The 24,827-nt window shown below is 51.0% G+C and overlaps 1 protein-coding gene across 2 annotated transcripts in view; it reads right to left on the bottom strand.

Annotated features, from left to right (window-relative positions):
• The window catches only part of KCNIP3 (potassium voltage-gated channel interacting protein 3), a 123,054-nt gene that overhangs the window by 91,600 nt on the left and 6,627 nt on the right, over positions 1–24,827 (bottom strand). Inside the window, exon 1 of one of the 2 annotated variants that reach the window (XM_083454223.1) lies at positions 14,759–15,235. The exons of the other annotated variant lie outside the window; for it this stretch is intronic. Coding sequence (XP_083310349.1) covers positions 14,759–14,764 — 6 coding nt within the window. The 5' untranslated portion in view covers positions 14,765–15,235. Of the gene's footprint in view, positions 1–14,758; positions 15,236–24,827 lie in introns of those variants that run through there. 2 annotated transcript variants of the gene reach the window in all.

Here is a 24,827-nt window from a genome sequence, read left to right as displayed (position 1 = left end):
TAACGACAAGCCTCCCTGGGGAGAGCATTTCACAAGAGGGAATCCATTGCAGAAAAGACCCCTCCTGACCTCTCATAGTGGAGGCACATGAAGAAGAGCCTCAAATGATGATAGCAGGGTCTGGGGATAAGCGGTCCTTGTTGACAAACTATGTAGAAACTGGTAATAAATTGGTAAAACACAAGGCACACCCTGCCTTTCACACTACTCACAAATTGAGACTGGATTTGTATATTCAGCCCTGAAGAATGGAAGATTCGAAGAGGCATCACAAGACTGAACTGGTCTTCCAGGCACTTCCAGACCATTGCTATTTTCGGGTGTGATTCAGTTAGGTAAAGGTAAAGCAAATTCAGGTGACACTATTAAGTCGGTATTGGAATTAAGTCTCAGGTGGCAACACATACACACACCAAACTTTTTGCCATAAGGAAGGTGATGAGGAGAATGCACTGGAAAGTGTGGGTTAACACAGCCTTGATGCAACTCTGTATAACTGCTCCCCAAATACCACAATGAAAGCTCAATAAATAGTTAATGTCTTCTATGCTTCCCACAAATTTTGTGCAAAATGAGTGCTCGGTAAACAGTGTGCCTGGAAGCAGCCTATGACTGGCAGGGCGCAGGGGATGCCCAGGAGAAGAGGGGAATATGAAGTGGCTGAAGTAAGAGACTGTAAGCTTCTTGTGGAACCCTTCAAGGTGCTCACAGAGTTCTGGCTGAAAAACCCTGCATTAGATTAACAATCGGGGACTCTATGCAGAGATCCAATTTTGATAGGACAACTTGGTTTTTGCATAGTTCATCTTAACTTGCAAGGGAGAAGAAGGTCTGGCAAGTGTTGGAATCATAGAATTGTAGAGTTGGAAGGGACCCTGAGGGTCATCTAGTCCAACCCCCTGCAATGCAGAAATCTCAGCTCAAGTATTTCTGCTTAAAAGCCTCCAAGGAAGGAAAGTCCACAACCTTCCAAAGGAATCTGTTTCACTGTTGAACAGCTCTTACTGTCAGGAAGTTCTTCCTAATGTTTAGTCGGAATCTCCTTTCTTGTAACTTGAAGCCACTGGTTTGAATCCTACCCTCCAGAGCAGGAGAAAACAAGCTTGTTCCCTCTTCCATGTGACAGCCCTTGGGATATTTGAAGATGTGTTGATTTGGCAGCTCAGCTCTTGCAAACCTTATCTAGCTGATCTGACTTGCTAATACGGTACAATTGTTTCAGAAATGCATCAATAACATAAAACCAAAGAAAAGCTAAGGAAGAGGCAGAAGCATAAATCAGCCACAATATCAGTAGCTATGTGCCTTAAAAACCAGTTAGCAGATCTAGTATCAGGCATTACCAGCTTAAAAAGCAGCTAGGTCATTCATTATCTCAACTCAGATCAAAACTGGTTTGAGGGAAAACGCACCAAAGCACAATATTTCATTTTAAAAAAACTATAAAGCTTCGTTCTAGATGATCTGTTTATTGAGTGTTTATCTTGACTTGTTAGCACGAAGACGCCACCCACACTTCAAGCACATGGCTTCCCCAAACAATCCTGGGAACCATAGTTCACAGAGCTACCTTTAACAAACTACAGTTCCCACGATTCTTTGGAAAAAGCAGTGTGTTTTTTTAATGTGTTCTTAAAGTATGGTGTGGGTGTGACCAAGGTTTGTGGGGAGGTTAGATATTGGTGACTGAAGCATTCATTCTGATCTGTTTGTGGGGAGGTTAGACAATGTTGCATCAAGTAATTGCTGTTCCAGACTTCCTGGTACATCTTTCTTACTGAAAATTGTTTGATTCAGGAGAGAAGTGGTTTGTTGCACAAGAGCTCCAGATCAACTTTAATTGTACAACCTGAATATTCAGACATGTGATTACCATATTTTTCGCCCCATAGGGCACACCGGCCCATAGGATGCACCTAGTTTTTTTTGGGGGGGGGGATAAAGAAAAAAAAATTATTTCCCCCCCAGGCGCGGGGCTGGGGCGGGGGAAGCTCGAGCTTCCCCCAACCCCATCCCCCAGAACAGGCTGCTCTCCGCAAGCCATGGGGGCCCTCCCGCGGCTTGTGCAGAGCTACCCGAAGCCCGGGCGCGACTGCTCAGCGCACCCGGGCTTCGGGATGCAGGCAGCTCTCCACAAGTCGTGGGAGCCTGGTGGGAACTCCCACAGGCTCCCAAGGCTTGCGGATAGCTTCCTGAGGCCTGAAGAGCGAGAGGGGTCGGTGCGCACCGATGCTTCTCGCTCTCCAGGCTTTCAGCGAAAGCCTGCATTCGCCCCATAGGACGCACACACATTTCCCCTTCATTTTTGGAGAGGGAAAAGTGCGTCCTATAGGGCAAAAAATACGGTAAATTGTACCCGAAAATAGCAACAGCCTGGAAGCGCCTCAAGAAGGTGAAATCCTGTAGAGCGAGTGAAAGTCTGGCCAAGCAGGAAATAAATTCAAGCTCCTGGGAACTTTCCCTGCAGTTAGCTGTCCAAATTTCTTGTTTCTTCCAGCCAAGCTGATTTCTCCCTCCCACCTACCCAGTTTTGTGTCTGGGCATGTGGCTGATTCTGCCACCTTTCCTTTCTGGGACCAACAATGGCCGACTTCCTCATCCCTGACTTTTGCATGGCTATAGAAGGGTTTGGCTTCTTGGATCCTGGTCTCCGCTTCCTTGAGGAAGGACTTTTGGCAAAAGATGGGCTGCACCTCACAGCAGTTGGCAAGAATGTGTTTGTTAAGCATCTCGAGAACCTGATCAGGAGAGCTTTAAACCAGATCTTGAAGGGGAGGGTGACAACATTACAAACGACAGAAGAACACCTGATACTGGGGATAATAGCCTCATTGACGCACAGGAAACTGAAGTGGTGCTCCAGAAAACTGCTAAAGGGTAAGAAACTACAAGAAGGAAGCAGCTGGAAGGAAGACTCTTGGTTTAAGTTGTCTCTACATAAATACGCAATGTATGGGAAACAAGAAAGACAAATTGGAGCTTTTAACACAGGATGGCAAATATTACCTGATAGGTTTTACCTGGTGGGATTTGACTCATGACTGGAATGTAGGAATTGAGGGATGTAACCTATTTAAAAGGACTAGACCAAACAGGAAGGGAGGAGGAGGAGCATTATATGTAAAGGATGTGTAGAAATCCATGACCTGGAGCATGGAAAGCTGAGTGAATGGGTAAAAACTGTTGAAGAAATAAACAACAGTAACCTTACTGTGAGGGTCTGCTATAGACTGCTTGGCAATCTGCCTTGTTAGGGCCTTTGTGGATCAGGGGAATGCTGTGGACATAGTGTATCTTGAGTTCAGTAAAGCTTTTGACAAAGTCCCCCATAATATTCCCGTGAGGAAGCTGGTAAAATGTGGGTTGAATGAGGTAACTGTTAGGTGAATTTGTAGCTGGTTGACTGACCGAATCCAAAGAGTATTCATAGAATCATAGAATCATAGAGTTGGAAGAGACCACCGGGGCCATCGAGTCCAACCCCCTGCCAAGCAGGAAACACCATCAGAGCACTCCTGACATATGGTTGTCAAGCCTCTGCTTAAAGACCTCCAAAGAAGGAGACTCCACCACACTCCTTGGCAGCAAATTCCACTGTCGAACGGCTCTTACTGTCAGGAAGTTCTTCCTAATGTTTAGGTGGAATCTTCTTTCTTGTAGTTTGGATCCATTGCTCCGTGTCCGCTTCTCTGGAGCAGCAGAAAACAACCTTTCTCCCTCCTCTATGTGACATCCTTTTATATATGTGAACATGGCTATCATATCCCCCCTTAACCTCCTCTTCTCCAGGCTAAACATGCCCAGCTCCCTTAGCCGTTCCTCATAAGGCATCGTTTCCAGGCCTTTGACCATTTTGGTTGCCCTCCTCTGGACACGTTCCAGTTTGTCAGTGTCCTTCATTAATGGTTCTTCATCATCCTGGGGAAAAGTGACAAGTAGGGTACCATGGGGTTCTGGCCTGGGCCCACTGTTGTTCAACATCTTTATAAACAACTTGGATGAAGGAACTGAAGGGATGCTCATCAAATTTGCGGAAGACACCAAACTGGGAAGGGTAGCTAATGCCACAGAGGACAGATTCAGAATTCAAAATGATATTAACAGATTGGAGAACTAAACACAAACTAACAAAATTTCAGTAGGCCCAAATGTAAGGTTCTGCACTTAGGATGTCCAAATATAGGATGGGGGGGATGACAACACCTGGCTTACTAGGAGTACATGTGAAAAGGATCTAGGGGTCTCGGTGGACCACAAGCTTAACATGAGTCAGCAGTGTGATGCAGCAAAAACAACAAAAGATAATGCCATGCTAGGCTGCATCAACAGAAGTATAGTGTCCAGATTAGTACCATTCTATTCTGCCTTGGTCAGACCACACCCAGAATACTGTGTCCAATTTTGGGGACCACAATTTAAGGAGGATGTTGACAAGCTGGAAGGTGTGCAGATGAGGGTGACCTAGATGATGATGAGGAACACCCAAAGGAGCCAAGCCTGATGAGGAACACCTGAAAGAGATGGGTATGTTTAGGCTGGGGAAAAGGAGACTGCGAAGAGATATGATAACCATCTTCAAATATTCAAGGGCTGTCACATGGAAGATGGAGCAATTTGTTTCTCCTGTTCTGTAGGGGAGGACCTGAACCAATGGTTTCAAGTGACAAGAAAGGAGATTCCAATTAAACATCAGGAATAACTTTCTGACAGTAAGAGCTGCTCAACAGTGGAACGGTCTCACTCGGGAGGTTTTAGATTCCTTCCTTGGAGGTTTTTAAGTGGAGATTGAATGGCCATCTCTCAGCTGAGATCCATGCATTGCAGGGGGTTGGACTGGATGACCCTTGGTGTCCCTTCCACCTCTACAATTCTTTGATTCTATTATTATTGCTTGCATGCATACCATCATCATTCCAGCAAAAAGAAAAGTGGAGCAAGTGGTTAATGCACCTCTGCAGCCAAGCTAACTTTCTGAGCCTCTCTTGAGATACTCCATAAATTGGCCCTTTTCCTCAACAGCATTCCGAACAAAGGGCAGGTTTGGCTTGGCTTCTGTTCTGCTAAGGTGACTACTCTGCCAAAGGGCAGCAAATCCTCACCACACCCTGTTGCAAGCTAGCTGCTGTAGATGCTTCCGTCCCCTCATGCACACCTTGTTTAAAAATAGGCCACGGTGCTGCTGCCGATGTGTTCTGGATTCTAGCCTGCCTGGCTGCAGAGACACAGCGGATGATTCAACCCTCTGAAGTGGTTTTGTGTTCAGCTAAAGCATCTTTAATAGCTGGAGAGCAAGCCTAGTTTTTGGAGAAGTGGGGGAAGCTGTGCATCATTTTCTGAAAAGCACTTTTAACATGTAGATGCCATTTTAGGTCTGGCCGATGTTACCTCCTTTAAATTTAGATTCCATCTTCCCACTGCAGTTAGCTCATTTCTGCTCCTGGATTTTGCCTCCGGGTCACAGGGACACAGGCAGCTGTATTATTTCAACAGATCTTTTCAGACTATGACTTGCATTAAAACATTTACTCACTTACTGAACTTCTTAACTTAGGTTGTAACTTAGGTCTTAAGGGGTCATAATGCTTGGTGACAGTCAGGTCCCCAAGGCAGCCAGTTAACATTTGCTATGAAGAGCAGGAAAGCCTTTAATCCCCTCTCTCACCCCCGGAAATGTAAAACTTGATGTAATGTAAACCTTTGCCAACCTGATGTCCTCCAGATGTTTTGAACTACAACTCCCATCAGCCCCAGTCTGCACATTGTAGTCCAAGACAATTGGCAGTCACCAAGTTGGTTCAGGCTGTCTTGTTGGTATGTTATGCAAAAAAGCCCTCTGGGCACGGTTTGATGTTTCTATGCCAACAAAATATATTCAATGTAGGTTTTAGCAGAAACAGTGGATCATCCTACATTCCTTCTTAAAACAGAAAGACATAAGGGAAAAAATGATTTGAGATTGGTGAGAACAACAAGGTGCAGTACAGTAGTATCTCGGTTATCAAACGTAATCTGTTCCGGAAGACTGTTCGACTTCTGAAATGTTCGAAAACTGAGGCGCAAAGGTCTGGTTGCAACTGAAAAACTGAAAAACACACAGCGGAAGCCGTTCGACTGCCAATGCGTGTTTGAAAACGGAAGCAATTACTTCCAGTTTTTCGGCATTCGGAAACTGAAACCTTTGGCTTCCAGGACGCTCAAAAACTGAGGTACCACTGTATTAACATGTTCTATTTTTACAAGAAGCAGCTTCAGAACATAGACCAGCAAATGTTTGTCCAACTGCAGATGACAATGAACTAAGAAGTACATATAACTGACTAGGTAAACAGGTCATTATATTCTATCTATCTTTTTGCTGGATCCTTCTCTCTGTGTGCATCAATAATTCAGACAAGCGTCTCCCCCTTTTGTTTTCGGCATTCGCAGGCTGTTCATTATTTATTGGTGTCGGCCTTGTTGCCACCGGCTGGCACACCTGTTTCAAAAGCCAGGAAGATCAAGCCGCTCTTTGAAGGAGGCCCATTCCGCAAAGAGCCACAGAGTCTCCAACAATCCCAAAAATGGTTCTGTCACACGACAGTATTTGGTCATGATTGGCAGGCAGGGACCATATCTAGCCTTAGAGTTCAGGGGGCAGGGCACCATAAAGGGGGGGGGGGTAGTTCATCCCTATCTACATATTTATGTTTTACTTGTATTCATTAAGGATATAATTAATGATGAGAATGAGAATGGCCATCATTATAACTGTTACCTGCATAGGCATTGCAGCAGAGCTAGGCCAGGATGCCAGAGCAAACCATTCTCCTACTTCCTCTCCTATTTTCTTTGTCTTCATCCTTCCATCTACCCAGCCTCTGGCTGCCTTTCCTGTTGCCTCCCTTTTCTCTTCCTCATCCTCCCTCTGCTCAATTCATTTTCTTGTTCCCTCCATCCTGCTCCAGCTTTTTTTTTGCTCCCCATCCTCCATTAATTCACTTCTCTTCCATTTCTCCCTTTCCCCCTTCTCTCTGTGATCCAGATCCTCCAAGCAGCAAAACTACAAGTGCTTTACTCTCCTCTCCCACCTCCCCAAGAAGTCTGTGTATTTACACAACTTTAAATTGATGGGAGTATTAGTGCAAAACATCTGTAGGGCACCAGGTTGGGGACGTGTGTTCTAGAGGGTTCTAACCAGGTGTTCGTTACCTGGCCTGAAATGCCCAGTGTTCCCTCATCCAACTGCTACCTTTGATAGCGTGAGGAGCAGGGAAGTAATTCACAAGTCATGAGCCAGGAAAAATCAACCAATCAAGGCAGGGCTTCAGGGAGCTCTGAAGTCCCACTCAGCCAGGAGTCTGCACTCAGCAGCTCAGTGTGAATCATTGTTCAGGGCTTATCTCCTTCTAATCAGCCTCTGTGAGAGTCAGACAGGTATACCAATTCCCTCCCTGCATTGAGGAACAGTTGAAGGAGCTGGGTATGTTTAGCCTAGAAAAGAGAAGACTAAGAGGAGAGATGATAGCCATCTTCAAATATTCAAGGGCTGTCACCTGAAAGATGGAGCAAGCTTGTTTTCTTCTGTTCTGGAGGGGAGGACTCAAGTTACAAGAAAGGAGATTTTGACTGAACATCAGGAATAACTTTCTGACAGTAAGAGCTGTTCAAGAGTGGAACGGTCTCCCTCGGGAGGCTGTGGACTCTCCTTCCTTGGAGGTTTTTAAGCAGAGGTTGGATGGCCGTCTGACATGGATGCCTTAGTTGAGATTCCTGCATTGCAGGGGGTTGGACTAGATGACACTTATGGTCCCTTCCAACTCTATGATTCTGTGTGTAAACTCTAAACCAATCCATAGTGGAGCCCCTTAGACTGTTGGATAGCATCTTGTAGGCCTCCTTCCAGCAACTCCTGCAGCCAAGCTGGTGTCAAATGTATTGCTCTGTTTTCATTTGGACCACATCAGCAAGGGCAAGAGGAGGATATTGTCGTCTGGGCAGCCCAGGACCTCCATACGCACTACCCAGGACTGCACCCACTTTGGTGCTGGTAACACAGCAGTTTAATTTCACCCCTGGAGGCACACTCCATTGTCTCTCAAGACAGACAGATAACAACTGCTACTGGGTATTTGCGCACATGAGGCTTAATACGTGTTTGATGCCTCTTTCGCCCACGGTGCTTGCTGATCATCCTGAATACGAACCGAGGAAGCCGCCTCACACCAAGTCAGGCCATTGGCCCATCTAACTCAGTATGATCTACACTGACCAGCAGTGGCTCTTCAGAGCTGCAGGCAGGGGAAACTGCCAGCCCTACCTGGAGACGGCAGGGATTGAAACTGGACCTTCTGCTTGCAAAGCAGGCGCTCTGCTCTTGTTGTGGGAACAGGCATTCTGGACCAGTGTAAGTTTTTATGGGCTTGCCTTTCAAGCCAATCTAAGCAAAAAACACTTCATTCCTCCTGTTTGTGCCCAGCCACTGCCCTCTCAAGCTGGAAAAACTTCCATGATCTGCTGAGAGCTGGATTACCAGTTTCTAACATCTTTTTGAAAGTCTACCATATGTTCTGTGGGCAATTGTTCTCAGTTACTTTTTGGCTGCCTTGCAGCTAGAGAGAGGTGAATCTGTCCTTTCCAGTTTCTCTCAGTTTCTAATTTTTCCAATCTTAAATCCAGTTCTCCACATTTCTATATCAATTTGTATTAGTTAACATGAAAATTCATTAGCATTTTAGGGCAAATTTATCCTAAAGCGTTAGTTTTTACATGTAATTTTCCCAAATATATTTTCCCTAAAATAATGTGTTTTTATCTGCTATTTTCATTAATATGTGCATTTATATGCATACCTTCCCCCAGTACATGCATTTTTGTATACATTTCTTGGCTGGGAGAACTGCTCTGCAAAAATCAGATAAGTGTGAATTTTGAAGGTTGATTTGTATATTGTTTCAGGAAGTGCAAACTCAATCCCCCCCCCCCGTATTATAATTGCAATTGACATAAAAATGGGGGGGGGTCATTCCCAATTTTCAGCTTTGTGCTTTTGTTTAGTGCAAAAAGCAGTAAGAGGAAGCAAACTCTTGAACCAGTGAATCCGTGGTCTTTTCTGGGTCATCTTTTCACACTCTGAGTTGCTACCAACACAAGTGTGCACTTAACAGGCTCTACAGACTATCCAGGTTCCCTGGCAAGCACAGCCCTGTGACACATGCAAACATATTATTTGCTTCATTCATACTTTATGCTTTTAAACGTACACCTAAAGCAGATAATGGGTGAAGGGTCTTCATTGCTTGTCTTCTTCTGCCATGATGGTCATGTTCTGCCTGCACTGTCAGAGGCAACAAGCTTCTGAACACCAGTTGCTGGGAACTGGAAAGGTGGGGTGTGGTTGGGCTCATGCCCTGCTTATGGGCTTTCCCTCGGGGCATCTAGTTGGCCGTGGAGATGGGCCCTTGGCCTGATCCAGCTGAGCTCTTCTTACGAAGTCAGTGTAATCTTATGGGCTATTGCATTCATCCCTTGCATTCATCCCCTCCCTTCTCCTGATGTCTTCCTCCTCATTCACCCCTTTGTGTAATTTTAGACTAGCATAAATTTAGTGAAGGAAAGGACCTGTTTTCCTTGTTTGCTTATGTCATTCTGTAAATAATATCCTAAAGGCTCTCAATGGCCACTAGCCATGCTGGCTATGTTCTACGTCCAGGGCTGGAGGCTGAATGTCTCTGAATACCAGCTACTGGGAATCACAAATGGGGAGAGTGCAGTTGTGCTCATGTCTTGTTTGGGAGCCTTCCTACTAGGGCATTTGGTTGGCCGCTGTGATGACAGGATGCTGGACCAGAGAGATGCTTTGCCTGATACAGCAGCCAGGCTCTTCTTATGTTCGTTCTCTCTCTCTCTCTCTCTCTCTCTCTCTCTCATCTGTGCTGCCTGAAAGAGAGGTTGTCCTCCCCCCTCACCAGAAAAAGTGGGGGTCAGTTGGCATAGCAGCTGCTTCAGCTGGCAGCTGCTCTTTGAGATAAGAAAGGCATCAGTCACTGAAGCTGGCATTGGGTTCACCCAAGAGGACTGTGTGGCATAAGAAGAAGGAGACAAATGGAGAAGGAGATAGAGGAATGGTGGGGTCAGAGGCTAATAGGAAGCTCTGGAGTCCAATGTGGGGGGAAGCAAGAATAGCTTGAGCAAAGGGAAGGGGGAGAAATTTCAGATTTGGGGGGAGAGGCCAAGTCTCACTGCCAGCCTTTCCCAACCTTGCGCCCTCCGCCTGTTTTGGACTACAACTCCCGTCAGCTCCAGTCAGTATGTAGGTTGGAGGTGGCTGATATGGGTTCTTCCGCTGCACAGAGTGTTACAACTTCTCATTCAGGGATGGAGAACTTTTGGGCCTCCAGATGTTGCTCACAGCATTCCTGACCACTGGCCATGTAAACTGGAGCTGGTGGAAGCTGGACTCTAAAAACCATCTGGAGGGACACAGGTTCCACAACCTAGGTTCATTCTTGCGACAGTCCTATGAAACATGTTGCTATTATTCAGATTTTACACATGGGGAAACAAGTCTGAGAAAGGTTGCTTGTGGTCACCCAGATAACCTGTAGCTAAAACAGTAAGAAATGATCCTTAGAACTTATGCAGCACTTTCCAAGTGTTCAAAGCACTACACACCCATGTATCAATTTGTATAATTTTTGTAAGGAAACCCTGGATTATTACCATCCACATGTTACAGATGCTGTTGTCAGAATGTCTCTTAAAGTGAAGGATGCTTGGTCTAAGGACACAAAACAAGTCTGTGGCTGAGTTGAGATATTCAGCCTGGGACTTAGTCCTGTAATCGACCAGCTGATTCAAGCAGTGCAGGAATCGAGGTCTTCAAGCTCCAAGTCTTTAGCCCATCCCACCCCCCATCTCTGGATGACTTGCGGTGGGGGGGAGGTTGGATTCTGCTGTGGTATTTTCTTATGGATATGCCAAGATTGCAAGCCACTGTGGCTCAACCCACTTCACTCTCTGAAGGCCTTCTAAGATATCATGATGAGCTGCCACAGTGAAACAGAATCATAGAGGTTGTAGAGTTGGAAGGGACCCCAAGAGCCCTTTTGTCCAACTCCCTGCAGTGCCGGAATCATGACTTGATCGGAACAGCCTCAGAAGTAAGTTCACACATGCAGGCTCTCCCCTTGATGAGAGCACTGTGATGCACATGTGGTGAAATGGCTGTCACCGGTCAAAATGCCACAGACAGAATCGGGGGCATGGCATGTAGGTACTTCCCAGACTCGGGGCACAGGCCTATCCATTTGCCTCTGATCATGTTATGATGGTGGATGGCTCAGGTCTCAACCGTGATTTGCAGGGAGCTCAGACATCTTGTCAGCAAAGAAAACAATATGATTAAAAGTGGTGGGGAAGGGCAGGAAATCTGAGAGTGGGACCCAGTGGCGTAGCGTGGGTTGTCAGCACCCGGGGCAAGGCAAGTAATTTGCGCCCCGAACCCGTGGATTTGCGCCCCCTAACCCTAACCCCCAGATGTTGCGCCCGGTGCGGCCGGCCCCCCCTGCACCCCCCACGCTACGCCACTGGTGGGACCCCATGGGACCCCTGATAACAGCCCTGGATAGAATTCTTTTTCACATTCCCTTTTCATTGAAATGAATGCAACTTATGTTATGTAAATAGTTACTTAACTTACACAACTGACATTAAATAGTGGACAGTGAGACAAATAACATACAATTTGGGAGAAACCAAACTGCAGCAGAACAGAGACAGCACTGATTGTAACCGATACAGGTGAGAACAGCCTTCTTACAACCTTAGTCCCCAACTCCAGAATCTCCTGAGCAGACTGATCATAGGGGCTCTTGTCATGTAAAAAGATGCTCAGACAAATGATACTGTACAGACTAACTGGAAGAGATTTTGAGAACAAGCTAAGAGGGGAGTGAAGGCGATAAAAAAGAGGGACATACCCAGGGGTGGAATAGGGCTAGCACTGCAGCACATCCTCACTGCCAACAGTCAGCATACACAAAATGGTCACTGAAACTGGGAGGTGGTGCAGCAATTGCTCCGAGCCCTTACTCTCAGGTGGCAACCCCATGCACAGTCCATCAAACTCAGTGGAACTTACTTACCGCTAACATGCAAGGCCTGGGCTAAATTATGCCCCAGAATGAAACCTCAACTGTCTTCCTTTACTGCCAGCAGCTCTCTGGGATTTCAGGTGGGGTCTCTCCCAACTCTACCTGAAGATGACAAGGACTAAACCTGGGAACACCTGCATTCTAAACAGGTGGTCTACCTCTGAGCCATAACTCTTCCTCCAATAGGAACACAGGAAACTGCCTTATACCAAGTCAGACGATTGGCCCAGCTAGCTCAATATTGTCAACACTGTTTGGCAGTGGCTCTCGGGGGTTTCAGACAGCCCCCCCCCCCCACGTCTCCCTGCCTGTGGCCACTGGAGATTGAACATAAGACCTTCTGAAGGCAAACAGGTGCTCTGCGGCTGAGCTGCAGCCAAAATAAAGGCAGCATTTTTAGAGCATCTTTTGTGTGTTCAAAGCCCCTCAGCGACATTATCGCAGTCATTTTTACAACAACCCTGCAAGGTGAGTCAGTGACTGTAATTATCACCCCCAATTGAGGGGCAGTGGCTTTGTGGCACACAGCTGCCTAGTGGCAGGGGCTAAGGTGAGAAGCAGCTCACACTCTTAGGCAACACCAACTTGTTGCTCACATGCTGCCTTGGCAGACTGCATGGGAGACGGGTCAGAACTGGGGAATTAAGGTCAATGGTGAGGATGATAATGTGAGGAGGAGAAAAAGTCTCCTCTGTGGAAAACAAGGAAAGACTTTGCATAACACTGGGGGGGGGGGGCGTGCCAAGTGACCTCAAAAAACCCAAGGAGGCCACTCTGACTTCCAGGCTTCTCTGACAGGCTCCTGTCACTCCAGGCTAGCTCCAGAGTTGCCCATTTCGCCAGCTACTTGGCAAGAAAGGGCCAGTTTTGACCTCTTCTTGTCACATTCTGAGTGGTTTCCTGTAGGGGAATAATTGTGGGAAATGCTCCATTTTAGGCACAGAAAGACCCACTTTTCCTCCCTAGGAAATATATGTGAACAGTACCAGATTCCTGCCAGCTCCTGCGCATGGGGGGGGGGGCAGGGTGGGGAGCTAGTGTGGCATGATGGTTAGAGTGCTGGAAGACCAGGGTTCAAATCCCCGCTCAGCTATGAAGCTCACTGGGTGACCTTGGGCCAGTCTCTCTCCCTCTCTCTCTCTCAGCCTAACCTACTTCACAAGGTTGTTGTGAGGATAAAATGGGGAGGAGAACCATGGGCACCTCCTTGGGTTTCTTGGGAGAAAAGATTCTCTGCAGCAGAGTACTGTCATAATTGACTCAAAATCTTTTGAGGGAAAGGCTGTAGAAGAAGAACAGCGGAAGAACACCTGCTTTGCAGGCAAAAGGTCCTGGGTTCAACCTCTGGTTTCTCCAGGACGAGCTGGGAATTCCCCCCACTCAGAAACCCCGGAGGGGTGCTGCCAGTCAGTGTTGGCAATTCTGAGCTGTGTCTGACTTGGTATAAGCAAGCTTCCTTGGCTCCTGTGCTCCTGTTTTTTGCTTTGCTTTTGAATTTTAATTTTCTTCTTAGAAACAAAGCGCAGATGATCTGCCTGGTTTGTCTTAATTTGGGAAAGTGATAGGTCTGGAGAGTGGATGGAAAAGATGGTAATTAAAAGGGTAGAATGGTGAGGGGGAAAGGGCAGGGGGGAGCATGCTAGAAAAATCCCTATATATAAGCTGAGTGTGCAGTGGACTTTGCAGTGCAGGCAGGAGTGGGAAGGCTCAGCTGCCAGCCCCAAAATGCCCCACTTCAGCCTTCCTGGCTTTCGTTGGATCCCTGGTGGATGCATGTCCTTAAATGAATACCAGCTATAACAACACTTTGCAGCGTTCTCAACTGTTCAAAGCCCAAGTCCGTGTGCATTAGTTCAGTAATCTTTGCAACAACCCTGTAGGATAGGACAGTCCTCTTATTATCATAGATGGCTGCAAGAGGCCACCTTGTGAGCCAGAGACCAGATTCAAAGCTAGACTTGCCTAACTTATGGCCCCTTCACTCAGCAGCCAGTCCTGGAAACAGGAGCTCCTGTCATAGAGATCATGGAATTGTAGAGTTGGGAGGGGCGCTGAGGGTCATCTATCCAACCCCCTGCAATGCAGGAATCTCAAAACAGGTCCCCCATGCAAATTGAAACCAGACCCAGCTTAGCTTTGCAAATGTTCTAGCAGTTTTATTGCTGCACCTCTAGTGCCCTTGTTGCTCCCTGGCCTGCCTTTGCCACCCGAACCTGTTCTGATGGGGGGGGGCAGACACCCCCACCCCGCCTTTAAAGGGGGAATCACAAAGCAGCAAGTTTGAAGATCGCTGAACCAGCTAAGAAACTCCCTCGCTGACCTTTTATTTTTCTCCCTCCTTACCTACCTTGCAGGATTGTTGTGAGGCTGAAACGAAACCCGACTGTGGTCTCAACATCAGAAGTGCTGGAGAAGCACTTTAAAAACAGCAACAGTTCCCACAACCCGCTTCCTTCACCCACTTCGGGCCCCGCTTCCGGCGCCCCCAAAGGGTGGGGGGGGGCTGCCACCCCGGAGACAAACTTTCCCTTCCGCCTCCCTCCCCGAGGGGCACCCGGAGGCGTCCCCCCCTGCCTTGGCGCCCCTCGAGGGGACCAGCCTGGCGCCCCCCCGCCGGACCCCCTTACCTGCATGGCGGGCTTGGCGGAGCTTCCGTGGGGCGGCGGCAGCGGCGGCGGCGGCAAGAGGACGCGGTGGCGGAGCTGGCCGTGATGTAACGCGCTGGGCACCGGCGGCGGCGGCGGCGGAGCGCGGCTCGTCCCCTCCCAAGCCGGCAGCTGAGCCGATGCCGAGCGAAAACCCACCCGCCCGCCTGCCTGTACGGCGGCGGCGTTAACTCCCTCGGCTCCTCGGCCCCGCAACGCCCCCGCCCCGGGCGAGCGGGAGGGGGGGCGGGCAGGTGGCTCCTGGGCAGCGAGCCAGAGACCAGCGCCCCGCTCTCTTGCCCTCCTGCCTCTCGGGGTTGCCAACTTCCCTTCGCCCGCCCCGCTCCTGTGCCTTCTCACCGATTCCTCGAAGGAGGCCAGCGGGAGGCGATGGCGGGGCCGAGGGGGGAGGAAGGCCGCCTCTGCCCAAATGCCCCCACCTAAAGAGTTGGGTCCTTTCTTTGCAGCCCCTGGCACTGCCGGAGCTTCCGCTTGGTCCTTGTCATCCCCATTCTGCTGGGGGGCCCTGAACCATTTCCCATCCTATCTTTGCCCAACTACTTTGATGGGAACAGGAGTTTGGATGAACTTGCAATGGATGCCTACTGATATTTCTATTTCTAATTAAATGATGTCGGAGACTGAGCTTAGTTGGACTCTGCTGGGACTCAGCCTTAGAAGATCCTTTTCCAACGTGGTGCCTTCCAGCTGTTTTTGGACAACAATTGCCATCAGGCAGTCATACAATGCTTAGGCTGGTAGTCCAAAACAGCTGGAAGGCACCAGGCTGGGGAGGCAGCCCTAGAGCCTGCTTCCTCCGTCTCTCCATGTCCTGAGCACCTTCACACCAAGAGCTCAGCACAGGGAGAAGCCAACCTGCTTGTGGGTTTCAAGTGCCAGGGAAACATGCCTCAATGGCCACACGTAGCACCGGTGTGATGGCCTGGGATTCCGATTCGGAGGATGAAACAGAGGAATCCCGGCCTGCACAGGAGTCCCCGCCTCCAGGGCCGGCTGAACTGGGGCCAGGCCTAGATGCTGAAGAGCCTGCACCTGTGGCAGTGCATCAGGAGCTGGCCCCAGGTGAAGCCCTTCTGGCCCCAGGGAGGCTTGACGACTCAGTGGCCACAGGTGAGCCTCCTCCAGGGCCCAGTAACCCTTCGGCCTCTCCTGATCTGCAGAGGTTTAGAGCAGAGAGGCGAAGGGAACTGGTTGCCCCCAGGAGGAGTGCTCGCCTTAAGGCCAGAGGAGGCGGGGCTCCTGGGGGCCGGGACCGCCCCTGGCCTTAGAAGAGGATAAAAGCCCAGTCAGCCCGGCCCCAGGTTGCGGGAGCAACGTCGTTGTTGGCTTCGGACCTTCCTGCGTTCTTGATCCCTGCTCGGCCTCCTGTTCCTGACTATCCGGTACTCCTGTTCCCTGCTCGGCCTCCTGTTCCCGACCATCCGGTGTACCTGTTCCCTGCACAGCCTCCTGTTCCAGCGTTCCTGTTCACCGCCCGGCACTCTGCCTCGGACCTTGCCCCTCTTCGTGTGGACTTTGCTACACCCAAGGTACCTACCCCCGGGACCAGCACAGTTTGCTCCCGCCACCTCCCGCACTCCCCCTTCGTCGGGGTGCGTTCGGGAAGAGCCAGAGGCCATGGCTGAACAGGCGGCTGCACTGGTGGCTTTGGCCCAGGAGAACCAGGCCTTGTCTCACACCGTGCAGCAGCTCAGTGACGCGGTTGAGGCACTTCAGCAACGCTTGGAAGCCCTACCGGCTTCTGGGGCCGACGCCCCGGCTCCGGGCAAGTACCCAGTGGCTTTGCCTGAGAAATTTGATGGAGCCCCGGCCAGCTTTCCCATGTTCCTGGCCCAGGCCAAACTGTATATTCAGGGGCGAGCCCGGAACTTTCCTGACGACCGTACCAAGGTGCACTTTTTGATTAGCTTGTTAAAGGACCAGGCGGCCAAGTGGGCGTTGCCGCTACTCAGGCAAGACTCCCCCTTGCTGGCAGACTATACGGGGTTTTGCAATCGTTTGGAGGCCGCGTTCGGCAACCCCCAGAAAGAGAGTCAAGCCAACCGGGCGATTCGGCATTTGAAACAGGGCAAGTCCACGGTGGCCACATATACCACGGAGTTCCGGCTGTTGGCACAGGACTTGACCTGGAATGACTCGGCACTGCGGGACCAGTATCTCGAAGGGCTTTCGGACGAGGTACTGGACCAGTTGGCCACAATGGAACGCCCCACCACGCTGGACACTCTCATTCAACGGAGTCTACAAATAGGCGACCGGTTGGAGGATCGTCGTCAGGCCCGGGGTCGCCGACACTTCCAGTTCACGGCACCAGCTTTTTCCGGCAGCCCCACGGTCACAACTGATTTAACGGAGGAGCCTATGCAGCTCGGGGCAGTGCGGCCACGCCTTTCCCCCGCAGAGAAGGCGCGGCGTCGGGATGGAAATCTCTGTCTTTACTGTGGCGGAAGTGGACACTTCGCTCGGTCCTGCCCTGAGAAACGCCAGCCGCAGGGAAACCGCCAACCCCAGTAGCTGATGGCCCTAGCTACCGGGGGTCCCAAACCGTACAGAATGGGCCCGCACCAATGGACTTGCAACATCTTATGGTTTCGGTACGTTTATACCCTCCAGGTGGGCCCTGGATCCTCACCCATGCTTTGGTAGATTCAGGGGCAACCCGCTCCTATATGGACGCTGCTTTTGCCGCCCATCATCAGGTGCCACTTCGGAACAAGCCAGTACCGGTCCAGGTGGAAGCGATTGACGGACGACTTCTGCGTTCAGGTGCCGTTACTCAGGAGACCCAGCCTCTGGTCCTGTGTCTCCAGCAGCACCGGGAGTTGCGAACTTTGGACATTGCCTCTATGCCCCGCTTCCCCCTGGTGCTCGGGATGGACTGGCTGGAGGCCCACAACGTTCAGATTGACTGGGTCAAACGGACCGTGCACTTCCCAGACCCATGTTCCCATGCTCAATCCGGAACGCTGGCGGCCGCGCCCTCAGAGGAGGCAGCACCCACGCTCCCAGCCGTGTACCAGGACTACCAGGACGTGTTCGAGGAACGGGGGGCAGACCAGCTGCCGCCGCATCGGCCTTTTGACTGCGGCATAGACCTCCAACCCGGAGCGCCTTTACCAGTGAGTCGCTTATATTCCCTAACAGAGCCAGAGCGCGAGGCTTTGCAGGACTTCTTGCGCAAGAACCTGGAGCGTGGGTTCATTAGGCCTTCCACCTCGCCCACCGCGGCGCCGGTGCTTTTTGTTAAGAAGAAATGTGGGGAACTCCGCCCTTGCCATGATTACCGAGCCCTGAACAAAATTACCGTCCCAGACCGGTACCCCTTGCCCCTTATCTCGGAGCTGCTGGAGCGGGTGCAAGGGGCACAGGTGTTCACCAAGCTGGACCTCCGGGGGGCCTACAACTTGATTCGGATCCGAGCCGGGGATGAGTGGAAGACAGCGTTTGGGACCCGGTACGGGCAGTTCGAATATTTGGTTATGCCTTTCGGTTTGTGCAACGCGCCTGCTGTGTTTCAACGCTACATCAACCACGTGTTTCAGGACCTGTTAGACAAGTACGTGGTGGTGTATTTGGATGACATACTGATTTACTCCCGTGACCCGGCTCGCCATGAGGGGCATGTCCGGACCGTGCTGCAGCGCTTGCGTGAGCACCGTTTGTACGCAAAGCTCAGCAAGTGCGAGTTCCATCAGCGGACTGTGGACTTCCTTGGTCACCGGCTCTCTCCAGATGGGGTGCAAATGGACCCGGGGAAGGTGACAGCGGTTCAAGAATGGGCGGCACCCCGGAACCGCAAGGACCTACAGCGTTTCCTGGGGTTCGCCAATTACTACCGGACCTTCATCGCTGATTATGCTCATCGCACCACCCCGTTGACCCGGCTACTGCGCCCAAAGACGCCGTTTTCCTGGGACAAGGAGGCAGAGGAGGCGTTTCAGGGGTTGAAGGCCTGTTTCCAGAGGGCACCAATCTTACAACATCCTGACCCCTCTCGACCCTTTGTGGTGGAGACCGACGCTTCCAGTACGGCTCTCGGTGCCGTCTTGTCTCAACAGATTGGTCCTGAAGCGCCACTCTTACCCTGTGCCTTCTATTCCCGCCAGCTCCTACCAGCGGAGCGTAACTATACTGTGTGGGAGCGGGAACTACTGGCCATCAAGGTAGCCTTTGAGGTCTGGCGCCACCATCTTGAGGGGGCACGACATCCGGTGGAGGTGAGAACCGACCACCGGAACCTGGAGTACCTCCAGACCACCCGCAAGCTGAACCAAAGACAGATCCGGTGGGCGTTGTTCTTTTCCCGGTTCCAGTTCCGGATCCGCTACATCCCTAGCTCTCAGAATCAGAAGGCGGATGCCCTGTCCCGGAAACCTGACGACAACGCAGACACGGTACAGCAAGCAGAACCCACCACGATCCTACCTCCGGCTGCATTCCTGGCCACCCAGGAGGCGCAGCCACTGCAGGTTCGGGTGCGGGAACAGCAGCGGGTCGACGCTTGGGCCCAGGAACGACTCCGGGAGCTGGCTGAAGGGTCCAGCCCACAGTATCCGGGGCTGGTCCTGCATCAGGGCCTTCTGCTGCACCACGGTCGTTTGTACATCCCGCCAGGGCCACTACGGCTGGAGGTTCTCCGGATGGCCCATGATGCCCCAGCAGCGGGGCACTTTGGACGGTATCGGACCACCCATCTGGTCAGTCGAGAGTTTTGGTGGCCCCGCCTGAAGGCTGACGTGGCTCGCTACGTTGCTGGTTGTGATGTCTGCCGGCGCGCCAAGGGACCTACCGGGCGACCCCCCGGCCTACTTCAGCCATTGCCAGTTCCACCGCACCCTTGGCACACGGTTTCGTTGGACTTTGTAGTGGACTTACCCTCGTCTCGTGGCTGTACCTGCCTTCTGGTTTTCTCCGACCATTTCACCAAGATGGTGCACTGCGCTCCCTGTCCATCTGTACCCACAGCCAAGGAAACTGCTCAGCTGTACCTTCAGCATGTCTTCCGCCTGCATGGCCTACCTGAGCGCGTGGTGTCCGACCGGGGCGTTCAGTTCACATCCCGGTTCTGGCAAGCACTACACCGGACCCTCGGGACGGAGGTCTGCCTCTCGTCAGCCTACCACCCACAGACCGATGGCCAGACGGAACGGGCGAACGCGGTGCTGGAGCAGTACCTCCGGTGTTACTGCAGCTACCAGCAGGATGACTGGGTCGACCACCTGGCATTGGCGGAGTTCGCCTACAATAACGCGGTGAATGCGTCCACCCAGCAGACCCCGTTCCAGGCCAGTTATGGTTATCATCCACGGCTGTTTCCAGAGGTGCTGCCGACATCCGCAGTCCCGGCGGTGACGGAGTGGCTTCAAGAGCTCCAGTCCCAGCAACAGCTTTTGGTGGAGCAACTGCACCAGGCCAAGGAAGCGTACAAGGCCCAGGCCGACCGCCACCGCCAGGTGGGGCCGGAACTTCGCGTCGGTGACCTGGTTTGGCTCTCCACTCGCCACCTCCACCCCTCTCGACCTTCGCGGAAGTTGGACGCCCGCTTCACCGGCCCGTTCCCTATCGTAGACCAAGTCTCTCCTGTGGCATTTCGTCTCCGGTTACCCGCAACCCTGAAGGTTCACCCGGTCTTCCACAGGTCCCTTTTGAGTCCGGTGGCCCCACCCGACGAGTTCCACCCGAACCGTCCCCGACCGCAGCCAGTGTTGGTTCGGGGAGAGCCTGAGTACGAGGTGGAACGCATCCTGGACTCCCGATACCGCAGGGGGAAGCTGCAGTATCTCATTGACTGGAAGGGGTACGGACCGGAGGACCGTTCCTGGGAACCAGCGGCCAACGTCCACGCACCTGCCTGCCTCCGAGAGTTCCATGCGACGTACCCCGGCAAGCCGGGTCCGGACCCTCGGTTGAGGGGGGGGCCTGGGAGGGGGGATGGTGTGATGGCCTGGGATTCCGATTCGGAGGATGAAACAGAGGAATCCCGGCCTGCACAGGAGTCCCCGCCTCCAGGGCCGGCTGAACTGGGGCCAGGCCTAGATGCTGAAGAGCCTGCACCTGTGGCAGTGCATCAGGAGCTGGCCCCAGGTGAAGCCCTTCTGGCCCCAGGGAGGCTTGACGACTCAGTGGCCACAGGTGAGCCTCCTCCAGGGCCCAGTAACCCTTCGGCCTCTCCTGATCTGCAGAGGTTTAGAGCAGAGAGGCGAAGGGAACTGGTTGCCCCCAGGAGGAGTGCTCGCCTTAAGGCCAGAGGAGGCGGGGCTCCTGGGGGCCGGGACCGCCCCTGGCCTTAGAAGAGGATAAAAGCCCAGTCAGCCCGGCCCCAGGTTGCGGGAGCAACGTCGTTGTTGGCTTCGGACCTTCCTGCGTTCTTGATCCCTGCTCGGCCTCCTGTTCCTGACTATCCGGTACTCCTGTTCCCTGCTCGGCCTCCTGTTCCCGACCATCCGGTGTACCTGTTCCCTGCACAGCCTCCTGTTCCAGCGTTCCTGTTCACCGCCCGGCACTCTGCCTCGGACCTTGCCCCTCTTCGTGTGGACTTTGCTACACCCAAGGTACCTACCCCCGGGACCAGCACAACCGGCCATCTCAGGCTCATGTCCCAAGAAAAGCCGGCATTAGGAGTCTGACATAATGAGTATTTCCCAATGGCTGGAAATTATAAAGCCTAACCATCTCTGCGTTGCAAGGGGGTAGGACTAGATGACTCGGGATCCCTTCCAACCCTACAATTCTGTGATCTCAGCTGAATAAATAGCAATACAAAGCATCCATAAAATGAACTGATTGCTAAGTGGAGGCCCACATACATTTGCAGTACATACAGTATCTGCATCCAGTACCTTCTCTGAGCCTTTCCCCCTCCTCCGCTCACTCACATAGCCTGCTTCTTTGTGGTGCCACCGCCTACTCCCTTTTCTACTGAACCCCATCCCACCAACAGCACACCACCCCGTCTCTCCCTAGGATTTACATGGGGACAGTTTTTGTGCTGAAAATATCTCAGCAGCTGGAAGATTTGTGAACATTCCATGGTGCTCCAGCCCCTCATTCAATGCTGAGTGAGAGCTCATTTGATTAGCTAAGGACAGAGCTCCTGCAGGCAATAACTAAGGAGGTCTCAGAGACCCACCCCAGGACCTTTTGCTGCCTGAAGCAAAGGGCAAGATGGCAGCCCTTCCCTTCTGGAGGGAGAATGAACCACTGCCCACTCCTTCCCTTGGGCCAATGGCCCATCCAGTCCAGCATTCTCACAGCGGCCAACCAGCTGCCTGGAGGAAATGTCTAAGCAGGACCCTCCCCTCCTGTGGTTGGCAGCAACTGGTAGGGCTGGCCCTGCTGCAGCTTGTGCTGTGTAGCAAAGTCCCCTTCCCCTTTGGGTAAATTGGTGTAACTTGGGAGATAAAGTGCAAAAAACAACAACAACAAAACACAACTAAACCCCCAGTACTATTCCTCTGCAATATTCTGTGTTTTATTTGATGCCCTATTCACCTCTCTACAGCCATAAGTGCAGCCAAAGGCAAGTCAGAGCTAGTTTGACTTCATTAATAGATATATAGGAAAACAGACCCCAACCCAATACACCACATTCTCATTCTACATTGCTCCCGTGCATTGCACACATCCACTCTCCGATATGTGCTGAGTGCTCATAAATAGTTCAGCCTTCCCTCCACCCCATTCAATCAAAGAATCATGTCTAAGCCTGGAGAAAACCATCATTAGCAATGGGAACTGTAGTCCATACTTAGCCAAAATGTATGATATGCCTCAAGGCTGTCCCATTTGTTTTCTTGCTGGTTTCTTTTTTATAGACTTATTTCAGAAAAAGGAGCTGGGTCCAACGGAGGAACTGTCAAACCGTTAACATTACAAAGTGCCATCAAAGTCACTCTGCTCCAAGGAGTGATGTGCCTCAGCCTCTTGTTTGCTTCGTCTCAGCCTTCCACTTTCTGAGCTGAGCTGAGATTATACTTTTCATATCCACCAGCATTTGACAGAGGTTGAGAAAAGGTACAGCTATTTTAGATGATGTAAACAAAGGGATCCAGCATGGGCTTGATCTTAAGATGTAGGAAGCTGAGATTAAGGAACAGTGAGTGTGCAGCACATAAACCACACACACACACACACACACACACACACTTCCATCAGATACATTCTGGGATGTTAACTTCATTCCCCTACAGTCTCCTGTATACATATTCACATTTAGACACATAACATCATCAGGACATGTTATGCACGAGATCTCTCCTGCTCCTAAAAAATAGCATTAATAGCTGATGATATCTGGTGAGGAGTTCCACAAAGAAAACCCTCAATGGATTTTGTTGTGGGGAGGGGACAGACTTCCTGGAAACTGCACCCCTGCTCTATGTCAGATTAGGATGAGGTCAGGGTGGAGCCTGCTGGGATAAAGTCAGAGCCTAGTGGCACCTGGGCAGAGCTGGAGGATAACACCTAGGGGGTGAGGGCAGCCTGTCTCTGCCTAGTGCCTTGGGAATGGTGCTTGGAGAACATTTAAGGGCTGCAGCAAAGAGCAAAACTCAAGCCAAGTTCAAGTGGTGCAGGGAGTTAGAGCTTGGTGCCATCCACATATTGGTGACACCTCAGTCCAAATCTCCTAAAGACAGCTCCCAACAGCTTCAATTAGATCTCAGAGAGCCTGGGAGAGAAGACTGAGCCTTGTGGGACCCTGCAAGTCAATCTCCAGGGGTGTGAGCAGGAACAGCATCTGGTGATAGGATCAGAACCACTACCACCAGGCCGCGCCTTCAACACACAATCCCTGAAGGTGGCCCAGGAGGATACTAGGGTCAATGGCATCAGAAGCTATAGAGGTATGATGGTTTATTTACATGGTTGCTCTCCTTCTCTCCTGATAAGGGTCATCAATCATGGTGACAGAGGCAGTTTCAGTGCCAAATCCAGGCCTGAAGCTGGATTAAAATGGGTCCAGATAGAGTGGCACCTCAGGTTAAGAACTTAATTCATTCTGGAGGTCTGTTCTTAACCTGAGTTACCACTTCAGCTAATGGGGCCTCCTGTTCTCATCCTGAAGCAAAGTTCTTAACCAAAGGTACTATTTCTGGGTTAGCGGAGTCGGTAACCTGAAGTGTCTATAACCCGAGGTACCACTGTACTCTGTTTTCTCCAAGCATGGCCGAAGTTGTACCCACCCACATCTTGAGTACTTTGCCCCCAAAGGGAATATCTGCAACTGAGCTATAGTTATAGTGTAAACTTCTGGGTCCAGGGAAGCACAACACAGCCTCCTTTAAGGCTTTGCTTTGGCACTTCCCTCTCCTGCAACAAGGCATTCGCCAGTCCCTGAAACTACTCGGTCAATCCCCTGCCTAACTTTTATCCAGCAAGAAGGATAAGAACTGAGGGCAGTCTGCACCCCAATATTGAATTTGAAAACTCAGCACAGACACCAGCAAGGATAATTTCACATTAAAAGTTGCCGCTTGATTGACAGTGAGATCAAATACACCTGCATTCAGGAAGTGATGCAACAGTGCTCTGTTGCAAGGCCAACATTTGGCACCCCACCTCTCACCTTCCGTTCTAAGTCATTGTTGCAGGATTCTCATGCAGAACAGGAGCATAGTGGGAAATTTCCAAAGCCCAGATGCTCTTTCTTCATGGCAACCCCCAGAGCCACACACCTTCTAAGACTATGCAACAAAAATGAATTTTGACCAATGCAGACATTGCAACATCAATACAGAGCCAGATTTTCTTTCACTTCCTGCCTCCCAAGTTATGTAACATCCAGCCCGATGAAGAGCTCTTGGTGGCTCAAAAGCTTGCTGCATTTATGTGACATGACATTTCGTCATAATGAAGGAACTTCAGCTAACAGAATCTGCCTCTTCCTCTGTTGAGCTCATTTATTTGGTGGGTCTCTCCCTGAGCAAAGTTTATTTAGTTGGCATGCAGGGAACTGGCAAACAGCCCCCCAGGAGATGATGTCACTGTTCCCTGCTGTGAAATAAGTAGTGGCACGTCATCCCTGCTCCAC

This window comes from Podarcis tiliguerta (assembly GCF_965153285.1).
Source record: "Podarcis tiliguerta genome assembly, chromosome: 8".
NCBI lineage: Eukaryota > Metazoa > Chordata > Lepidosauria > Squamata > Lacertidae > Podarcis > Podarcis tiliguerta.
This window is presented reverse-complemented; position numbering and strand designations above follow the sequence as displayed.